The 22,200-nt window shown below is 45.9% G+C and overlaps 3 protein-coding genes across 6 annotated transcripts in view; 2 read left to right on the top strand and 1 right to left on the bottom strand.

Annotated features, from left to right (window-relative positions):
• Positions 1 to 116: 116 nt before the first annotated feature.
• Positions 117 to 5,174, bottom strand: LOC125743789 (protein artemis-like). 3 transcript variants are annotated; one of them, XM_049015960.1, is made up of 15 exons: positions 5,050 to 5,174; positions 4,687 to 4,837; positions 4,408 to 4,459; positions 4,166 to 4,250; positions 3,972 to 4,031; positions 3,791 to 3,846; positions 3,493 to 3,594; positions 3,341 to 3,413; positions 3,107 to 3,247; positions 2,903 to 3,004; positions 2,610 to 2,746; positions 2,332 to 2,386; positions 2,090 to 2,178; positions 1,918 to 2,012; positions 117 to 1,142 (listed from the first exon to the last, which is right to left on the bottom strand). In XM_049015960.1, the coding sequence occupies exons 2-15, from the start codon at positions 4,793 to 4,795 to the stop codon at positions 391 to 393; spliced, it is 1,908 nt and encodes a 635-aa protein (XP_048871917.1). In that variant the 5' UTR covers positions 4,796 to 4,837; positions 5,050 to 5,174; the 3' UTR covers positions 117 to 390. The 3 variants fall into 3 exon arrangements, with proteins under 3 accessions (XP_048871917.1, XP_048871916.1, XP_048871918.1); XM_049015959.1 differs by lacking the exon at positions 5,050 to 5,174 and having other exon boundaries at positions 4,687 to 5,039; XM_049015961.1 differs by lacking the exons at positions 2,903 to 3,004; positions 5,050 to 5,174 and having other exon boundaries at positions 4,687 to 5,039.
• meig1 (meiosis/spermiogenesis associated 1) lies at positions 3,170 to 6,296 on the top strand. 2 transcript variants are annotated; one of them, XM_049015966.1, is made up of 3 exons: positions 3,170 to 3,277; positions 5,464 to 5,622; positions 5,742 to 6,296. In XM_049015966.1, the coding sequence occupies exons 1-3, from the start codon at positions 3,269 to 3,271 to the stop codon at positions 5,868 to 5,870; spliced, it is 297 nt and encodes a 98-aa protein (XP_048871923.1). In that variant the 5' UTR covers positions 3,170 to 3,268; the 3' UTR covers positions 5,871 to 6,296. The 2 variants fall into 2 exon arrangements, with proteins under 2 accessions (XP_048871923.1, XP_048871922.1); XM_049015965.1 differs by lacking the exon at positions 3,170 to 3,277 and adding an exon at positions 5,148 to 5,280.
• A 3,419-nt stretch (positions 6,297 to 9,715) lies between these two features.
• Positions 9,716 to 22,200, top strand: part of LOC125745466 (endosome/lysosome-associated apoptosis and autophagy regulator family member 2-like) — a 31,023-nt gene continuing 18,538 nt past the window's right edge. The window contains exons 1-3 of the mRNA XM_049018369.1: positions 9,716 to 9,848; positions 15,453 to 15,573; positions 17,583 to 17,772. Coding sequence (XP_048874326.1) covers positions 9,756 to 9,848; positions 15,453 to 15,573; positions 17,583 to 17,772 — 404 coding nt within the window. The 5' untranslated portion in view covers positions 9,716 to 9,755. The remainder of the gene's footprint in view (positions 9,849 to 15,452; positions 15,574 to 17,582; positions 17,773 to 22,200) is intronic.

Raw genomic sequence — 22,200 nt, 5'->3', positions numbered from 1 at the left:
TAGCAAATAAGAGGGGACACCTGCCCCATTGAGTGCCGCTGGATCTACAGAGGTGGATGCTAAAAAAAGGAAAAACTAAATATAAGCAGAAGTACAGAAACAGACCAATCCCTCAGTTTAGATCTGAGAAATGCATTTAATTAAGTAGTAATTAAAATTCTTACAATCCTTGTTTTGTGCAATTTCTGAGGTAAAAAAATATATATTGATAATATCATACTGTTATCATTCCATTTTAATTAGTCCAGCAGATGTTAAATACATTGTAAACATTGAATTTGAACTGTGCAAGATACCGTTGTGCGAATACAATGGATGTTCCCTGAAGGCCCATCTTAGTGTCAGGTATTAAAATTCATTTATGGGTCCGTAGTTATCTGCCGCGGTGTGCTAGAGGCTGCCCGTCTGATTGCCTGTCTTAAAAAGAGATTCTCCTGCGGCCAGTCTTTTATACATCTCCTTCAGGTCCCCTAGCTGAGGGGGGTTTGATTCAGGCGTTGGGGGTACTTCAAAATCGGAGGAGACTTGGGAATCTGGCTTTTCTTCCTCCGTCTCCGTCGACGTGACACGTGCATCCCTGGACTCTCTGTGGTCTCTAGAGTGGCTGGGAAGCCCAGCATCTCCCTGCATGTTTTCCGGTGGCCGGATAAGGATGGTGTCCACCTGGCTGTTGATACCTGGGTCTGAGATGTGGGTGGACTGAGATGAGAAGTGGGTCGAGTCGTCGTCCGAGTCGCTGAAGAGTCTGGGAGACTGCGACGCCCCCATTTCCGTCCGCCGCGTCTGGCTGCTCTCCGGGCTCTCGTCCGTCAGCTCCGGGTCGACTGAGAAAAACGCCTCCCATGTCGGCAGCTTTGCTTCGAGACGGCCGACGTCTGTTCCGTTCATCACCTTGTAGGTGCCGAGTTGACTTGCTGGTTCGTCTCCATCTTCGCTGTCTTCCTCCTCGTCGTTCGATTCCGTGCAGTCCAGAAAGTTCTCATTTAGCAGGCCGGCTGTGTACGTGGGTTCTGGGTCCGTCGTAGGGACCAACCTCTCTGGGATCGGTGACCCGTCTTTTTCAGGGGGGTGTTTATCTGGCACTTTCCTTCGGCGGGGAGCCAAATCCTCGTCGTCAAATAAATCACACTCGCTGTCAGAATCTGGGGAACAGAGACAGGGATTCAAACATTCCCATTTATCCATTTCCCCATATACCTACGTAACCTAGGCAGGATTTGAATGGGACCCCCATGGAGAGGATGCCAGTCAAATTTTATTTATTAGGTTTATCCAAATGTGGGTTTCAAATTGGATACACGGGATTTAAAGCTATGCTAGACAATTAAGTAACCATTCCTAAGTAAGTCTCACTGCCGCCAACACTCAGTACCAGTGCCTCACTGGGCCAGTGAAACCGTTAGCTGATTGGCCAACTCCTCAGCCAATAGTGACAGTAGGAGCAGAGCTGGTAATTAATGTGCCACATGCCATGCGGCACAGCCCTTGAAATGTCGCCCTCTTTAAGGACGTAACGCCAGCGTGTTTGTCTGCCTCTACACTAAACTATCTGTATCGTGATCCCTAAACTCTTCAAAGTTTTGATCAGAAGCAGTTTTGTTTATGAAGTCTTTCAGCATATATTGTCCTCTGCCTTGACAGTGAACAGTTAAGTACTGGCAGACGCTGAATGACTAAAGACAGGTGCTTTACATACAGGGGCAGGAAACCCTAACCCTGGAGTGCCGGTGTCTGGCAGGTTTCCCTCCTAATTGATCACTGAGGAGCCATGCCTGATCCTGGACAGATAGTAACTCATCAGGTAGGATAGGAAACCTGCTGGACACTGGCAGTCCAGGAACAAGGCTGTTCACCCCTGAATAACATTAACATGCAGGTGCACTGGCTTGATGAATACAGGCCTCATGCCCACTATACCTTTTATTTGTTCCACTTTCGATCTTTTAAGGGTTCCCAGAGGTTTGTACACCACCAATCCTCGTCCACAGTGCTCTCTGCACATCGGTTTTAATCTGAAAGAAATTTGTGTGCAGTTTACAAAAAAGGGCCACTGCTTGCTTTTGGTGCGCCAGTCACGCGATTCACTTACATCTCTTGAACTTCCTCTAGAGTTTTTCCATACGGGATCACGTTCGGATATATGTAGACGGGGCAAATGTAGGACATGAAATCTTTGATCTGGCAAGATAATCCGCAAACAGGTGAAGAGGAAATGAGCACGCGCGGTTTTATTTTTTCCGATTAAAGTATCATTCATTGTACGTCATTCTGCACATAAAACTGGGCCAAGTGGTTAGCGAGCCGGTGTCAGTGTGTAGATCTTTTCCTCACCTCTGAGTATGAGGAGTGAAAGGAGAAGCAGGCGCGGTAAGACGTCGGCCCCGTTCTGAAAGCACATCTCGCATCAGCAAAGTAATGTCACCTTCTTCTTATCCAGGAAAAACTACACGTGTCAAGAACAGCGTAACCTGACTGACAGACACTGTTTTTACACGCATACTGATATCAGCTGTTAAATTAACCTGAAACATTACAGGAAATGCGCTAAGCCGTGCTGCTTTCGCTGGACTACAGCTGCAGTGGTATAAGATCTTGAGATCTATCCTCACTTGACAATTACGGCAGTTTTATTGGGCTGCTCTCCGAACCACATGGTTGAGGGCTTGACGCTTATGACGTGCAGCGCAGTTCCGTCCGAGGGTTTCATGCCACAAGGCAGCCTGCTGCCTCTGATATACTCCTCACCCTAAAATTGTAAAAGTGAAAATAAGGCACATTTCACAGCTGAATTTCAGTTTACCAATGCTAGCGTGACACATAGTAGACATTCGTCAAAAGACCGACTTGTTGCATGAGTTTATTTCTGACACCACGGTATGCAATGACAGCGCGCACATCCCACCCCGGCAAATCTGCATGCGTGGATCTGCGTGTCGCGGCGCGTGGTCACGTGACACAGTATTTCGGGCATCCCTGCGAACACGTGCGCGCTGCTCACGTGAACCTGCAGAAGAGGGGCGGATTTAAAAAGGCACACGTGGGACGCGGTGGGGGCACGCAGTCCCTGCAGGTTACATTAATAAGACGTCCAAGTACACGTGCTTACCTGACATCCGAACTCCTCCGAGAGATTTACGAAGAGGTACTCGTACCCGTAGGCGATTTTACAGTTGAGCCACACCACGTGGTTCGGGCTGATGGCGATCCACTCCCTCACCAGCTCCCGTATGCCATCTAAGCAAGCTTCCTGGACGACACCGAGCAGGGCATGGTGCAGATGAGGGTTAGCGCTTCTGGCACTGCAGGGCCCGCCTGGGTTGAGATTAGGGACGGAACTTACCCTGCTCGGTATCTGGAAGAACCGGGGCTCGCAAAACGTCGTGTCCAGGTAAACGCTCTGAACGTCCTTTATCCTGACAGCAGTGAAACGCATCACGTAAGGAAAACGGCGTCATGCCGACGCGGGCAAGTAGCGATTCGAGGCAACCGTACCGGCCGCCAGCATGCAAGGACTGGATCCGGGCCGCCTGCCCCTGGGCCAGCCTGAAGTCCCCGGTGTACAGCACCGTGCCGCGGTCCCCTTCTATCAGAAACCTACACCAGGGAAACAATACAATACATATATAATACAACTTAAAAGAACAAGTAGGCCCACTACAGCAACGTCGGGGTACCACATCTTTATCTAGATAGAAGTTTGTAGTATTTTAAAGAAAATGTTTCCCGTATCCTTAAATGTGGATTTTCTTTTTTTAGCGTTTCAAAAGTAAAGTGTTGTTTTGATACGTACATGACAGATCCAGGACAGTGTCCAGCTGGAATCAATGTTACCAGAATGTCCTCTTTCTAACGGGTAAAATGATCAATTATTCAGGGATATACAGCTTTGATCGCTGGTCTCTTTAATGATACTTCTTTACACATCAATAACATTGCATACATCCTCCTAGTAATCTTGAACATATAATTACCTCTCCTGAGATTTCATCAACCAGAGATATTTGAGTTGGGTCTTCCACCTCAAGAGCAACCTGGTATAAATGGCAATAAGCACAAACCAGGTATTATCCCGATTCGTAAAAACTGCCTCCTTTTTCGATCACCACGTGGTCGTAATAGTTTGGACAATCTTGTGATCTTATAAATGATTCGTATATCTACTTACAACGTGGTTTTCCCAGAATCCATATCTTGGATTGCTTAGCAAAATCTCCTTTGTCACAGGCGAACAGTACAATTTGACTGTCGAGCTAGAACATACAGAAACATATTATGCATGCGTCAGTGAAAACATCCACAGATGAGACATGAAGCCAGATAAACAACGATTTCTGTGTTAAACTACTGATAAAGTAAAAAGTGCAAACGTTCACTGACAGCACCCTGTAAGCAAACATCACATCATACCTAAACTTTAGTTTCCTTCTCAGGGCCGTTGCCTTCAGTCCCTTCATATGATCTGTGGAATTGTTAGACTTAGTTTACAAGGACTTGGTCGAAAAAGTGGGCAGAATTACTAGAGTAGGCTGCCAGCAAAACAGCAATCAACCATTTTGACTAAAACGACTCCTTTCGGTTTCTTTAACTTCCCGCCTGGTTATCAGGCTTAAGGATGAGATACTTATAAATCTATGCCTGGCCAAAATGTCCAACGTCCTGCTGTCTAGTTTGTGATCCGGTTCTTACCTTTGTGGCAGTGGGATAAAAAATAGGCTCTGGCATGTACATTTTCCTTATCGAAACGGTCCAGGGAAATACTGGGATATTCTTTCATGCGGCCGCCGAATGAGCTCATTTTGAGTAATCAGCAGCCTGGTGTTAGACTGGACACGAAGTCCTAGAAAAAAACGCGACATTTATTGCGGGCTGGTTAACCATTTTGTAACCGCCCCTGTGTCATTTATGATCAGTGTTGACGCAGTAAACACAAAGCAGTACGCCATCTGGTGGATTGAAGGCTGCGTACATTTATTGCTGGTAAAACAATTCAGTCTGTAAACTCTTATGTTACGATTATGGTCAAATTGTATTATTTAAAACGGACAATACCGATGAACTTCATATTATAGGTGAACACATTTTCAGTGCGTGAAGGAGCGCATGAAAACCCCGGGAAAGCACTTAGTTGGCCGAGGCAGTGTGTCACTTCCGGCTTCGGCGTTAGCGTCGCTAGGAGACACCGGAGCAGATGTTTCTATGCGACGATACTGTTCGGAGAACAGTTTTCGGGCTCTGTTAGTTGGAAATATACTACATTTCCGAATCAACGTCAGCTATAAAGTGAGCATTATACACTTCTGCGTAACGACCAGTCTAATAAAATTTATAAAAATACACGTAGCATGGTGGTCAGCATGCACTAGCGTTAGTTAAAGGAATCAGTATTTACGCTGTAATTAACCAAGGCAGTGCTGTCGACCATTGAACCATGTATGTCGTTCTGTGTTTCACATTATGCTTCAGGAACAAATGGCTTGTGCGTCATGTATCGATGCTGACGTGATCCCCAGAACCATTACAAGGGCGAAGCGGTGGACAGATGAGGTAGAGAATCTGTACAGATTCCAACAGGCTGGATACCGGGATGAACGGGAGTACAAGCAAGTCAAACGGGTCGAGCTGGTAAAGACTATTAAAACTGTTTAAACTGGTGGCCAGTCTGAATAGAGCGGGTCCAGTTTTCATTAAAATGTGATATTACGGCAGTATCAATGTTTTAATCCTACTTGTATTAATTGCAGGTTGATCGTTGGCCAGAGACCGGATTCGTGAAAAAGCTGCAGCGTCGGGACAACACGTTTTACTATTATAACAGAAAGAGAGAATGCGATGATAAGGAGGTCCACAAAGTGAAAGTTTATGTTTACTGACCATCGCGGCCTTTTATAACCATTTTAATGCCTAACCCAATGACGAACTAGTGCACAATTAAGTTAACAAAGGCATGGAATGGTAGAACTGGGTGACTAGCACTGAGAGCAGCATAACGTATGTGTTGTCCTATTTATTTAGATAATAGTGGTTAAAGTATGCACAAATATTTATACAGTACCAATCACAAGTGTGGACACACCTACAGAACATAATTTTTCCCCCAACAAACTGACACCTATTTAAAAAAAAATACATGGAAAAGCAGGTTGATGTCTAGTTTTGCTGATTTCTCACATTTTACCTTCTGACGCGAACCTTCTTCATTGCTAGTACTGTATGTACCCTCTGTATTTAAATCTGGGCATGTTTGATAGTGAAGGTAAATGCTATTAAAGCAGTTTGTGTATGTTTGCATATGATAATGTCTGACCTTGTGACTTTGAGGCATCTATTATAAGAAGCTGCATCGTTTGTTATATCTTCTGTAACCCTGGTTCTGAACTTTTGTATAAAAGTGTCTGCATATTTACCTCTTGGATCATCACAGATGCATACATACATACTTGAACTACAATGTGCAATATATGAGGAAACATTAAAACACATTAACTAAAATATAAATTATTTTCTACACACACACATACACATGCACATGCACACAGCTCTGGGGGAAAAATTAAGAGACCACAGCACGATTTGCTTGTTTAACTCCTTTCTCAATGTATGCGTCTGTGTAGAACACAAAGTCCAACCTAGTTCTCTGTTTCTCGATGAAAGGCTTCTGCCTATTTTATGGGACTTCAGTCCTGCTTCTAGGAGCCTGTTATGAATTGTCCTAGCAGTGCACTTCACACCTGCACTTCATGTTTCCCATTCTTTTTTAAGGTCACTTGGTGTCATCCTACGATTCATGAGGCGCTATAGGATAAATTGATGGGTATCTCAGGTATTAATAAGTCACTTCTGTCTGACTGGTTTCTGGTCGTTCCCAGTGTCTCCTGCTTCACCATATTCTTGTACACTGCTGTCTTAGTAATTATGAGCCTGGAAGCAGCTCAGTGTAGCCTTCTGCCAGTAGGACCACGATTAAACCAGGATTTAAAAAGGCAGATTTTTAAGCAAATATTTTTTTCCAGAGCTCTGTGTGTGTATCTGTGTGTGTATAATATATATATACACACACACACACACACATTTTTACAGTATTCTTGGGATACAGACTAGAAGAAGGTATGACATATATGGCTTAGTTACATTTCATAAATGTGGTTTCAGAATATCTCCAGTGACACCTGTGCTTATTCATTATTAAACAAAATTAATCTCGTCAGATAACACTGGAACATAACCAGTCATGAAAAGCTCACAAGTATGTCTGTAAAAGCTGAAGATTAAGACAAAGATCAAAGATATTTGTCAAAATTTTTCTTCAGTGTCTGGCTCTGCTTGTTGTCTGGGCCATCTGAAAGCCAGTGCCACACACCTGTCAGGATGAAGAGACCCCCCCCCCCCCTCACAATCTGCCCTTTGTTTTCATCACCTCACCGATCATATGGATTGCATCCTTTCCAAATGAGACCAATCCCATGATTCATTGCAGCCCAAGTTCATTGTTGGGAGGTAAGTTAGCAAGACCGGTCTTCCCAAGACCACAAGTATGGTCTTTGTGGTCTTGGTATTGAGAAACACCCCAAATCTCATCATTTCTATAGCAGTTTAGTTCTGCAATTAATATTTGGATTTACCAAACGGACATACAATCTGATTGGGTTTTTAGTGTGCCAAGACCTACAAGGCAATCCTTAGCCGAACATTAAATGCCAGCTGCTAGGAATACATCAATCTAAAGAGATTTAGACTGTTTCGAATTAGGTGAAATGGATGGCTAAACACCTGGATAAGATTATAGTCAGTTGTTAATGGAGATTATTGCTGAACACAACAGTCGTTGTCGAAAAGTCTTAACAAATAAAACAAGGACTGATGGTTTCTGTTATTAATCTTGCAGCTGTATTGATTATTCAGTAAACTAAATAATCTTCTGAGAAACGAGATATTTGTGTTGCATAGATGGTGAATTATATGCCATTTATTTACAAATAATGTTAAAATGCATCAATGTAATTTGACATCTTCCTGTATCCATGATTACGCCTGGAAAATAGTCCGGCGTGGTAACACGCTTAGATACATTATGTGTTTCCCAAAGAGATACTATGTATCACGTTGCAAACTTATGCAGTGTTTAACTGGTGTAGCATTTATTTGATGCTTTTGGGTGTTTTCAGGCCGCTGTAGGACTGAGTTGCGATATTTACTTATATGAATTAATTACCTATGGAAGACGGTTCACCAGACGTTTTAACAGCTGACTTTTATTTGACTTTTAATGGACCTGTGTGCGTGCTTTCCGTTTCGGCTTCGGGAAAAACAGGACATACAAAAACAGGTAAAAGTCGGCACCGGATAAGCACCGGAAATCAAGACTACCTTCCGCCGGTTTGTCCTTTTGGACAAAAGCGTCTGTTAAATTTGCGCAAATGTATTTCACCTTTCAGTTCTTCCTAAATAAAACAAGCGATACTATTAACTGACATCAAAGCAGTAGCCGCAGTGTTTACAGATTTCTTGGCAAGATTCTACATCTTATATTTTAGAAAGTTTATTCGGGTTTACTGCACCCCACAGGTCTAATACAATGTTCGACACAGACCTTTCTTGGGTACCAATACTAGCCGACATAAACCGCTTTACATCTCCGAAGACAGATTCTACGTGTAATTGCACTATGTAGTCGTACAAGTATTCGAAATGAATAGTCATATTCACATGTAAACATGATGCGACTTATAAAGACGTGTTTGTTGTTATCATGATTATTGTTGTTGCTTTTGTTATGAGGTTGTATTTTAATTATTGTTCGCCGAATAATTTATCTGGAAACTCATGTGTTCCGGAAATATAGGCCAATTTATTACATTTAGTTGGTTACTGGAGGACTTTGGGTCTATTCTCAAAGTGTGTTGATATAACTGAAACTGTAACGTAAATGTTTTGTTTAAAAGAAAAGAAAATAATGCGATTGATGCTTTAATCTCCACATTCATGGATTCTTCGTGACCAGTGTCGTAGAAGCTGTTTGTATTTCCATTTTTATCTGTGTAGGCCTATGTTCAATCACCATTCTATTGTTCTAATGCGGAATTCATGATCATATTAAGGCGATTAGACGCATATGTTGACTAATATAATTTTTTAATGGTGTAAAGCTTTCATCGACGTGATAAACATATCATTTCTATAGAATAATCTCAAACTCACATGCTTACACCATTTACGCCTGTTCAATGGGACTCTTTCCAAGCAATTAAGCGCCTAGCATCTGACATGACATTTTCTCTGTTATAATTGACAGAATAATAAAAAAGCATAATGAAGAATTTAATGCTGTGAATATAATCTTAATTGGAAATGTTTTAATGGTTTTATATATAGCATGTAGTTTTGCTTAGACTTATTTATATAGCCTATTATTGTGAGCTGCTTTTTTCGCACAATTGCATTTCTTTTTGTCGACCCCCTTCTTCGGTGTATTTACTAGTATATTAATAAGCAAAATGACATCTCTCAGTGCGCTTGCCCTGACCAGATGACAAATTACGTCACACGAATCGCTGTGAAAAGCCGGCGGATCTGAGCGCAGTCTGAAGGGGTTCTGGCTGGGAGGGAAGAAAGCACACGGCGAAAAGCAGATTTAAAAATAAGCAGTGGCGAAACCACATGTGAACACGACGCGGATCTTCGCCTGGAGGACCCGCAGGTTATCGTACAAGACACGGAAGTGGGGAGAAGCTGCGAGCCGCGTTGGTTTCATCAGTGCGATGCCGTCCTCCGCCTGGCTGCGCTGCGTCCTCCTCATCGTCGGCTCGCTTCAGCTGGTATCCCCGGCCGGTGGTCTGCCTCAGTGCCAAGAGGTAAAAAGCCATCGAATGTGTACGAATCCGGTCCGTTTATAAGCAGTACCGACGTGTTATTGTTTATTTGGACATGCTGAAGTAGTAAGGATAGGCTTTTAGATTCCACTGCAAGGCTTCTTTATTATCTTTTGAGGCACCGTGGTTAATGGCAAAATATATATAATACTCTACTAGTCAATTTTCTTAATGTTTTAAATCAAAGCGCCTTCATTAAATTACACATGCATCATATATTGATCACAGGGCCTCATATTTGCAAAAATGAGTTACATCGAATTAAATTTTGTACCAGAAATAGTACATTCATCAATACGTGGAGATAAATCCTAATACTATAGTATGAGTCACACTTGTACAGTTGAGACAGAAATTAGCAGACGCCACGAGTCGCCAGTCCTTGCAGCCCCTTGATGTACTTGGACTGTTTGTTCCAGTTTTAGCGCTGGATTCTGCAAACTGCAATTATTATGTAATAAACAATTACAGCGAGTAACAGTATCAGCATGAAACGGTGTTATTTTCCTACCTTATCTCCGTTATGGATAGTCCGCGTCAAAGCTGTACGTTTGCTATTTGTGCACTCTTACAATGTAAAGGGGAGCGTCATCAATATAAATAACGAATAAAATACCGACCTTTAACAGAGATCAGACCATCTTTTGGCAGCGACCTCAGATGAAACTGAATCGCGTGTATTTCTCAGAGAAAGCCTTTTTATAAAATACTTAACTGCTGTGTTGTGGTTCTTCCTCGTGAACACTCAGGAGAAATGTATACAAAAATCCAATTCCTTTATTTCCACTAGGGAATTAAAGTACATTCTCAAAATGACAAGGACATTGGCAGACTTTGTCAAACATCTAGGAGATTGGTGTTTCATCGCGCTAAATAGCATAGGCCACACATTAACCCCAGATCCTCTGAGCTGTTGACTCGTCGTATTTACTCTTTGCGGCGCTTGATCGTGTTTGCGTTCACCGGTCCCCTGCATACTGGGCGCACACATGCTTCATTAACCCAGGTGCTGCCTCCATCCCATCAGCCGTTGCCATGACGCTGGACTCCCATGATTTACCATCTCGAAGGGGTCTCGGTGCCAGGCAACGCGCGCTAATCTCGTCAATCACTGCGAGTCCCAGCCTGATAAGCTATAAACCCCACTTAGATGTCCCTTACTTGTGTGTAACCTACTCTTGTAAGAATCTCTTGTTTACATCAATATTGTTGTTGCCATTTAGCAGTTAGGACGCTCATGTGTAGATTAATGATAATGAATTTAAAGTAGTTCTAAATTTGCACAATTGTATGTCAGTTTCTGGCAAGATACGTTCAAAATCAGTTCTGATTTTTATTGTGTATGTAAAGACCGATAGTTACCTTGTGATATAATTGTATATCATGTATTTTTTCGATTTAATGGGGTTTGTTCTCGTTAAATAGGCCTGCACTACTAAATAATTAACATGCGTGAGTTTTTAAACCCCATTTTTCAAACTACTTCAGTTTGAGTGTCTATTTCAGCTACTAGTTGATCGTCACATATAATCTTAAAAAAACATAAAACCAGTTACAAAGCAATGATGTTTATAATCCTTGCATATTACATACATGCGATCTACAGTATTTTGAAATCAAATATCTTTATGAGGGGCGGCATGGTGGTGCAGTTGCCTCACACTTCTGGGACCCAGGTTCGAGTCTCCGCCTGGGTCACATGTGTGTGGAGTTTGCATGTTCTCCCCATGTCGTCGTGGGGTTTCCTCCGGGTACTCCGGTTTCAAAAGCATGCTGAGGCTAATTGGAGTTACTAAATTGCCCATAGGTGTGCATGTGTGAGTGAATGGTGTGTGAGTGTGCCCTGCGATGGGCTGGCCCCCCGTCCTGGGTTGTTCCCTGCCTCGTGCCCATTGCCTCCGGGATAGGCTCCGGACCCCCCGCGACCCAGTAGGATAAGCGGTTTGGAAAACGGATGATGGATGGATGGATGGATATCTTTATGACACGGCTCCTCCTTAAGTGTTTACCGAGGATTGATGTAGCTACCTTTCCAGACAAATTTTGCCTCTGAAAAATGTGCAAAGTAAACAAATTCCGATTCCATCTTGGCATAGCAGAAGCTGGTCATACATTCGTTGTTTTTCGTGTTATTTGGTACTGACATGAAATACCCCCCCCCCCCGATATTTGAAACCGAGGGCTGATTAACATGACAAAACAGAAGCGCATGCTTATCTCTACAGCTGCACGTCCTCTCGGTCTGTTTTCCGCTGAAACCTTTGTCAGAAAAGCAGGTGAACACATTACTAACATCTACATGATAATAATCGTTTTGAATAATTATATTCAGCCCTATCCGTCCTAATAATTACCATCTGAGCTGTGAACTGCTCTGCACTCTCCGTTAATGTTTCTCTCGTTTTTCTCCTCCCTGTTTCTGTCGATGTACTTTACGGAAATTAATATGTATCAAATCGGAGAGATCGGTAGATCTATAGTATTGGTTCTCCGGTTTGATACACATAGTTCGTTATTGCTATTACAACTCACTCTCGCTATCGGACCAAAGACTCTTTAATAGGGTCATTTAACAGATACACATTTCTGTGGAAGGGGCTAATTTAAGCGAACCTTCTAGTAGCTCACCTTCTGTATATATACCCTTCTTCCATTGCTAATCGTGTTATTTATTTTACATTCGCTTTGTATCACCTTAATGTGGGGTGGCTTACACTATTTATAAAACGGTGACCTATTTATAGCGGCGAAGTAGTAAATCCAGTCAAACGGTGAGCCATCTGCGGTTGTGGTTTCTCACTGTACTATCACCAGTTTGTTTTTTGCCGTTTATACCTTGCCCACGCATTTGGCTTCTGGCACTCCTTTGCTTTAAATTTTTCCCTGTAAAAAAATGTGTATAGTTTGTATGGAGAGATGATGTCTTATTGTCCTTATACCACTGTCAGACTGACAGCCTGCCTCTTCCAGTCCACCACGGACCTCCATTCTCTTCAGGGAAAGGCAAATTTGTTTCACTTATGCTTGGCAATCGTCTCTACTCCAGTTTCCCATTTCTCCTGTGAGTGGATGGGGCACTTTATGGTTTCACTGAAAAAGAATCCTGGACATTGTGCTTTGGAAGAGGAAGTAAATGGGCTTCCCTGCTTCACCTCAGCTGGGTCGTGTTTCATTATCGATCAGTGGTTATGCTGATGCTGGCTGGCGGTGGGACGTGCTAATGAATTAGCTTAGCGATTGTAGCTTCAGGGTATGTGCTGGAGTCCAGCACCTTTTGGGTCTGATATCAAAAGGGTGACATGAATCTAGTGTGTCTACCTGCAAGTACTTGAGAGATTCTGCCTTTATAAAATCTTATTTCTTTTAAGAGTTTTTGTTCAATTAAAAGCTCTTTATCAGATAAAACGTCACGTAAGCACTGCAGGCTTCCTCCCTCTTTTCTCGTGCTTTTAACTAAAAATAAGCCCCTTTAAATGACCAGATTTTGTTTTTTAAGCTAAGTGTAGGATGTGCCGCAGACTTCTGTGATTTAACTGGGATCTAAAGTAGGCTGAAGTCTAGCAAATAGGGTGAGGGGGTGTGAATTAGGCCACATGTAGTTGGCAGCTCTGCTTCATTGTAAGGATCTCGTACTGTTTCCCCTGCAAAGGGCAGGAAACACTTTTGTTAGCAGTCTGGCTACTTCCCAGCCTACAGGTGTGGATCGTCTGCTGATTTTAACATTCGTATATCCTTCATAAGTGCCAATACTCGCATGGGTAATTCATGTCGTTGAGCTCTGAGCACAGTAAAATTACATAGCAAGCAAGATGCATAGGAACAGGGCTGCATGCACAACTGGTGTCCGGGTTGGGACTTTTAACCGGAAGGTTGTTGGTTCAAATCCCAGGGTTGGCAGAGTGATGTCACCATTGAGCCCTTGAGCAAGGCTCTTAAACCCCAATTGCTGTAGGGAACTTTGTCAGTTTGTCACTTTGGATAAAAGCAGCTGTTGCTGTACTGGCTTTGGCGCCAATAGGAGTCCCAGCGAGGGGGTTGTTCTGCATCGTGTCTCGTCCCTTTCCGCTATCTGTGCTGTCCTGTGAAGAGAAGTTTCCAGAAGGCAACTGCTGACAACACGGACTGTTTGGGAAAATTAGCAGTGGGATGATAATTGACCCACCCCCCCAAAAAATAACTTTTTGACTAACACTCCCTCTTTTGTTCTTGAGTTGAATAAGAATAATGAGTCTTTTATGGAGAGCAAATTTCAGCGAAATGGAATCTCGACTGTCGTGGCTGATTCGTTTTATTTTCTCTGGGAGGCCGCTGTTTAAGTGTTCCTGCGCTGTTTATCAGTAAACGAGGGGATGACTGCGCAGATCATTAACTCCGTATCACAAAGGGCCCCCATGAAGCTGGGATGACTGTATGGAGGGAGAGCGATTCCCGGCATCAGAATCTGTGGTGTGGGGAGATGGGGGGGGGGGGGGGGGGGGGACTGACTGTTGCGTGCAGCACAGCCGGCTGCGTTTGACCTTGTGAAGAGGCTCAGGGAAAGACACGGGGGCATGCCAGAGAAATGGAGAGGGCTACCATTTCCATTTTTAGTCATGGAATTGTGGTGGCTCCATCAGCCCCCTCCTTGAATCCTCACCCACCCTCATCCCATGACAGGCTGCCGCCTGACGCCCAACAGGACATGAGTGTCCCCACCATGGAGGTACCCCTTCTCCGCTAAAACGCTGCACTCGCATGCTGCAGGTTAATTGGGCCTCGTTAAGGTGACTTAACTGCGCTAACGTGGCAGTGAGGATGATGGCCGCCGTGGCGGAGAGCAGGCAGTTCTGGCAGTTTCGCTGCTGGTTATCGACACCGCTTTCCCCTTTCTGTTAAATCGCTGCACTTTTGACCCCATTATTTATTTGACTGGGGCCCCCTCTGCCCCCACACAGCTGATCATTAAAACGTATTCTTCACCCAAAATGTGCTTCTGACCAAAATGCATTTTTTTTTCCCCTTTAAACCAACTGCCCCTCGTGGATATTATAAGTGCTTAAGCTTCCACAGTCTGAAGACTTGTGGTTTAGATTAATGTTTCTCAATCCAGTCCTTTAGACAGTGCACATTTTTGCTCCTTCACAGTTCCCAATACGCCTGTGCCAGGTGTTCGTTGTTCTTGATTGGCTGGGAGCTGGGAGGGAGCAAAAATGTGGACTGTCTGGGGATCCCTGTGGAGTGGGTTGAGAATCACTGACTCTGGTAGTTTCTTTAGCATTGCACTGGACGGACATCCCATCCATGGTGTCCTGGCGTCCCATGATTCCTGGTACAGGCTCTAAGGTGACCGTGACGTGACAAGCAGGTCCTGCCACGCCTCAGAGGATGTCGCGAGCTCGGCTTATGCGGATGACCGCTTGCGTAACAGTTCTCGCCCCACGCCGGATGCTGTTTCACCCCAGGGCATCGCCGACCTCGCCAGACAGTGGCCAAAAAGCGAAGCCGTCGCTGTATAGACGAGCTGGTGCCGGATGTGTCACTTGCAGCTAGGGCCTGGCGCTCTTAGAACAGCGACTGACAGCTCTGCTCTGTGCTCCCTTCCAACAGACGGACTACTACTTCGAATACACGGAGTGTGACAGCACGGGGTCCCGGTGGAGGGTGGCCATCCCCCGTGGACAGGGACTCTGCTCGGGACTGCCGGATCCGGTCAGAGGCACCGACTGCAGTGAGTATGGGAGGGAATCCGTCTGGTACGCATCAGGCCGGAAGCGAGTGGTTCCTTAGGAAGGGGTCTCCCTCCCTGGAGGTAAGGAGGAGATGGATACAAGGGAACAATAATCAGGAAAAATGATGGCATCGTTTAAATAAAGGGTGAAATTAACAGACATTTAATTTAATAGGCATTTTGGAAGCCTGTGTGTTAATTTGCCTGCTAATTGTCGTGGGTCTCGGAAGGATGTATGTGAGGGTGTGATTATCGCCCCCCCCCCAGCATTCCTGACACCTGCTTATCTCTGGTGTGGAATTTCCCGTCCAAACACGTCCTGCCTCAGAGATCCTGCAGCGTTAGGCATTCGTCCTTTTCCGCAAGTCTTGCTGGAGACAGAGAGCAGACCACCTCGCTATCGGACCAGCCGGGTCAAACCGCTTTCGGACATGCCCCCGGAAGGACGCAGCCAGAAAGGGTCCAAGCTGCTCCCCATGTTACCATGGAGACCAGGCAAAACCACCCCAGCAGTAGCATGTCAAAAATCCAGCTCACTTTATTGGTTAAGACGCCACAGGGTGCTGATGGGTGCTGGCCTTGGTGTAACCACGTCGCGGCATGGCGAACCGTGAATTAAAACCTGCCGTGGCCTGGATGTGCGTGGAAACTGGTTACCATGGCAACACACAGGAGAGACAGCGCAGGGATGACAGATGATCTCAGCGGTTCATTTAGTGAAAGTCTGTCCATTATTCTGTCACCATCAGTGTGTGACATTTGTGTGTTTAATCCAAGCCATTGTGATGTGTCGGAAATCAGCCTTGAGCGTAATTAACGATTAATGAGTGGGGTCAGGCTGTCCTGTCTGCTGTGTGCCATGTGGGGGCCCAGCCTAGCACTCGGGATTAATGTAAAGGGAGTCCTGAGCTTTGGGGTGTCCCAGGAACAAACCCCCTCTCTTAAAACTGCCCCCCCCAACCCCCCCCGGTCAGCTCACTCAGTTTTGCTCCCCTTTTCCAGCTGCTCTGTGTCAATAACGGCAGCTGCTATGTACTCGCCCACAGCCGCCCGCCCCAGTGCCGCTGTGCCGCCCGCCAGCCACTTAAACAGAAACGAGGGATGTTTCTGTGGCAGAATGGCATCGCCGAAATGATGTCAGAGCACTATAAGAGCTGGGGGGGGGGGCAAGTGTGCAATCAGTAGCTATACACATGCAAATGTGGGAGTGCTATTTCTGTGAATATTGGGGGGGGCGAGACACTCACCCTGCCCCCCCTCCCCCCACTGACCATACATTTTGCCCTTGGCAGGTTGCTTCCACCAGAGAAGTGTGACGGTAATTGGCACCATCATGGCGCTGTGTCCGTTCACAGATACTTCTGAGTCAGTGCCTTAGAATAGACAAACCATGGCTGGAGACTGAAAGTGTGAAAATGAGAATTATTGGGTCGATGCTACTTTTAATGTGTTTAATATTTCAACTTGAAATCAAACTAGATTTCTTTAAAAATGTTTGGTGCTTCAGGACTGTAAGTGATGCTGTGCCCTGGGTAAATGGTACAAACACATTTTAATGTTTCTCAGAGGGTCTCAGAGGGTTTGATCCCTGAAGTTCTCATTTAAGCAACAGTAATATACGGCTGCTACATCCGTTGTGGGTGGGGTTATCAAGCCCTGGCCTGGCTTAACTCACATTTCATTGGTTGCTCTATTAGGTCAGAAACGCGGTGATTGGAAGTGCAATGTTAACTCTACATTTCATTTGTTGGTATACTGAGTCGAAAAGCCAGTGATCGGCAGTGTGGAGGTAATGCCAAACTTCATTGATTGCTTTATTGGATTTAAAGCCAGTGATTGGCAGTGTAGAGTTTATACCACATGTCATTGGTTGCTTTATTGCCTTGGGAAGCCAGTGATTGGCAGCAGAGAGAGTTGATTCTACCCATTATTGGTTCTTACGTCCTCCTTTGTGATCCATGTGAAACCCCCCCCTCCCCAATTTATGATTCATGTGTACCCCCCCCCAGCCTTTTCCTGCAATGCCGGGGAGTTCCTGGAGATGTCATCACAGCACTGCACGCAGTGCGCGGCTGGTACCTACTCCCTGGGCAGTGGAGTTCGCTTTGACGAATGGGACGACATCCCGGCCGGCTTCACCAACCTGGCCACCTACCTGGACAGTGGCCCCGGTGGGGATGAAGCCCTCACCTGCAGCAAGTGAGTGGCTCAGGCCCCTTGGCCACACCGGAGCAGCCGCCCCCGTGCCATCGGCCCCCGTGTTGAACTCCCCCGAATAAAACTCCCACTCGCAGTCTGTTCAGGAGTTAGCCTTTTGGACAGCAAGTTGTGTCTATTTTGGGCTCTGAATGAGAACAGCACAGCACACACTGGGACGGCACAGCACACACAGGGACGGTACAGCACACACAATAACAGCACAGCACACACAGGGACGGCACAACACGCACAATAACAGCACAGCACACACAGGGACGGTATAGCACACACAATAACAGCACAGCACACACAGGGACGGCACAGCACACACAATAACAGCACAGCACACACAGGGACGGCACAGCACACACAGGGACGGTACAGCACACACAATAACAGCACAGCACACACAGGGACGGCACAGCACACACAGGGATGGTACAGCACACACAATAACAGCACACACAGGGACGGCACAGCACACACAATAACAGCACAGCACACACAGGGACGGTACAACACACACAATAACAGCACAGCACACACAGGGACGGCACAGCACACACAGGGTCGGCACAGCACACACAGGGTCGGCACAGCACACACAGGGACAGCACAGCACACACAGGGACGGCACAGCACACACAGGGACGGTACAGCACACACAATAACAGCACAGCACACACAGGGACGGCACAGCACACACAGGGACGGTACAGCACACACAATAACAGCACAGCACACACAGGGACGGCACAGCACACACAATAACAGCACAGCACACACAGGGACGGTACAACACACACAATAACAGCACAGCACACACAGGGACGGCACAGCACACACAGGGTCGGCACAGCACACACAGGGACGGCACAGCACACACAGGGACGGCACAGCACACACAATAACAGCACAGCACACACAGGGAAGGTACAGCACACACAATAACAGCACAGCACACACAGGGACGGCACATGCTCACACAATAACAGCACAGCACACACAGGGATGGCACAGCACACAAAGGGATGGTACAGCACACACAATAACAGCACAGCACACACAGGGACGGTACAGCACACACAATAACAGCACAGCACACACAGGGACGGCACATGCTCACACAATAACAGCACAGCACACACAGGGATGGCACAGCACACACAGGGATGGCACAACACACAAAGGGATGGTACAGCACACACAATAACAGCACAGCACACACAGGGACAGTACAGCACACACAATAACAGCACAGCACACACAGGGACGGCACATGCTCACACAATAACAGCACAGCACACACAAGGACGGTACAGCACACACAGGGACGGCACAGCACACACAGAGACGGCACAGCACACACAGGGACGGTACAGCACACACAATAACAGCACAGCACACACAGGGACGGCACAGCACACACAGGGACGGTACAGCACACAGAGGGATGGCACAGCACACAAAGGGATGGTACAGCACACACAATAACAGCACAGCACACACAGGGACGGTACAGCACACACAGGGATGGCACAGCACACAAAGGGACGGTACAGCACACACAATAACAGCACAGCACACACAGGGACGGCACATGCTCACACAATAGCAGCACAGCACACACAGGGATGGCACAGCATACACAGGGACGGTACAGCATACACAATAACAGCACAGGACACACAGGGACGGCACATGCTCACACAATAACAGCACAGCACACAAAGGGACGGTACAGCACACACAATAACAGCACAGCACACACAGGGACGGTACAGCACACACAGGGACGGTACATGCTCACACAATAACAGTACACCACACACAAGGACGGTCCAGCACACACAGGGACGGCACAGCATACACAGGGACGGCACAGCACACACAGAGACGGTACAGCACACACAATAACAGCACAGCACACACAGGGACGGCACATGCTCACACAGGGACAGCACAGCACACACAGGGACGGCACATGCTCACACAATAACAGCACAGCACACACAGGGGGGGCACATGCTCACACATGGAACGGCACCTGTTCACTCAGGGACGGCACATGCTCACACAGTAACAGCACAGCACACACAGGGGGGGCACATGCTCACACAGGGACGGCACAGCTCACACAGGGACGGCACATGCTCACTCAGGGACGGCACATGCTAACACAGGGATGGCACATGCACACACAAGGATGGCACATGCTCACTCAGGGATGACACAGCACACACAGGGACGGCATATGCTCACACAGGGACGGCACATACTAACACAGGGACGGCACAGCTTACACAGGGACGGCACGTGCTCACACAGGGACGGCACATACTAACACAGGGACGGCACATGCTCACACAGGGACGGCACAGCACGCACAAGGACGGCACATGCTCACACAGGGACAGCACATACTAACACAGGGACGGCACATGCTCACACAGGGACAGCACAGCACGCACAAGGACGGCACATACTAACACAGGGACGGCACATGCTAACACAGGGACGGCACAGGCTCACAATGTCTCAGCATCTTACTAGAAAAACACAGCCCCCTCCCATCCTGAGGATAGTAAGTCTGGCACTCCCCCTCCCCTCACCTTACTCTCCGTTCTGCACTTTAGCCAGAAGAACTGCAAGCTTAATTCAATTTTCCTCCTGTGCCCCATTTCAGATTTGAGCATAATTAGGTCGGGGAAGTTAAAAGTAATGATTAACAGACTTATCTCCATGGATAACTTTAGAACGAGAGTAAACCCAGTGGGAGAAGTTTCCATCACATCCAAGCCCCACATCTACGGCTGATTGAGTCAGATGCTGTTTTTGCTGAGGCGTGTTTGTTCCAAGTGCTGTGTTTGAGGACTTTCATTTGCTTTGCTGAAGCGTTTTCGATTAGGTAAAGTCTTCAGGGTTTGTGTACCTAAATTCCTTTTAATGTCATGGATGGAACTTGTATTATGCCAATAAGGAACTCATTATGCAAGTTAGGAACCCACATTATGCCAATTAGGAACCCGCATCATGCCAATTAGGAACCCGGATTATGCCAATTACAGTCGAACCTCATTACTACGTACCCCGGATACAACGTTCTCACCTTTTCAACGTACAGGTTTCTAATTCTCGTTTTTAGCCTATGTATTATTCCAATAGCAGCCATTGTTTACAGCGTACACCCTTACAGCGTAAACTTCGATACAACATCCAAATTTCTAGAGAACATACGAAAACTAACCATCGTTACAACGTATAGCGCTCTCCCCGCGCACCATAACTTGTGTCGCTACATCTACCTGTATCTACCTGATCTTCGCCCGACAATGCACATTTGTCTATTGCGTTGTAACTTCCCGCGTTAAATGAGTTGCCTTGACCGATCGTTATTGGATTGCGTAGTAATGGCTTAAGTGTTATGTGCGTATTCTTTGTTTATTAAGCCTTGTGAAATACCGGTCATGCCGGTAACTGTGAATTCAGAATAATAATGGAAGTAAAGGATTTTATGATTTAATATCATAATATCATTAATATTTTCAGGCCAAATGCCAATTTGGATGCGAATGTTTATTTTAAAAATCCATTTTGACCAGCCGTTGTGTATTTTCGTTGCCGTTTATCGCCGGCCGGCACTAAGTAATCGTGAGTAATTTAAGGAAAATTTCAAGGATCCAAATGAGCTTTGTCGAATTATTTAACAAGTAATAATGTATTCGTTTGTTTTGTAGTCAATTTAAGGGTCTGTTCTATTAAAGTTTTATCATTTACATGGATATTTCGTGAGTTCTTTCATCCATCTTGCACTAAGTGGATACGTTCTATGCTTATAACGTACATGTTTTTGATATCCCGTCTTGTACGTAGTAACGAGGTTCGACTGTAGGAACCCACATTATGCCAATTAGGAACCCACATTATGCCAATAAGGAACTCGCATCATGCCAATAAGGAACCTGCATCATGCCAATAAGGAACCCGCATTATGCCAGTTAGGAACCCGCATCATGCCAATAAGGAACCCGCATCATGCCAATAAGGAACCCGCATCATGCCAATGAGGAACCCGCATTATCCGAATTAGGAACCCGCATTATGCCAGTTAGGAACCCACATCATGCCAATAAGGAACTCGCATTATGGCAATAAGGAACCCACACTATCTGAATTAGGAACCCGCATTATGCCAGTTAGGAACTCGCATCATGCCAATAAGGAAGCCGCATCATGCCAATAAGGAACCTGCATTATCTGAATTAGGAACCCACATTATGCCAGTTAGGAACCCGCATCATGCCAATAAGGAACTTGCATCATGCCAATAAGGAACGCGCATTGTCTGAATTAGGAACCTGCATTATGCCAATAAGGAACCCGCATTATGCCAGTAAGGAACCCGCATCATGACAATAAGGAACCCGC

The sequence above is a fragment of the Brienomyrus brachyistius genome, chromosome 1 (assembly GCF_023856365.1).
Source record: "Brienomyrus brachyistius isolate T26 chromosome 1, BBRACH_0.4, whole genome shotgun sequence".
Classification (NCBI taxonomy): Eukaryota; Metazoa; Chordata; class Actinopteri; order Osteoglossiformes; family Mormyridae; genus Brienomyrus; species Brienomyrus brachyistius.
This window is presented reverse-complemented; position numbering and strand designations above follow the sequence as displayed.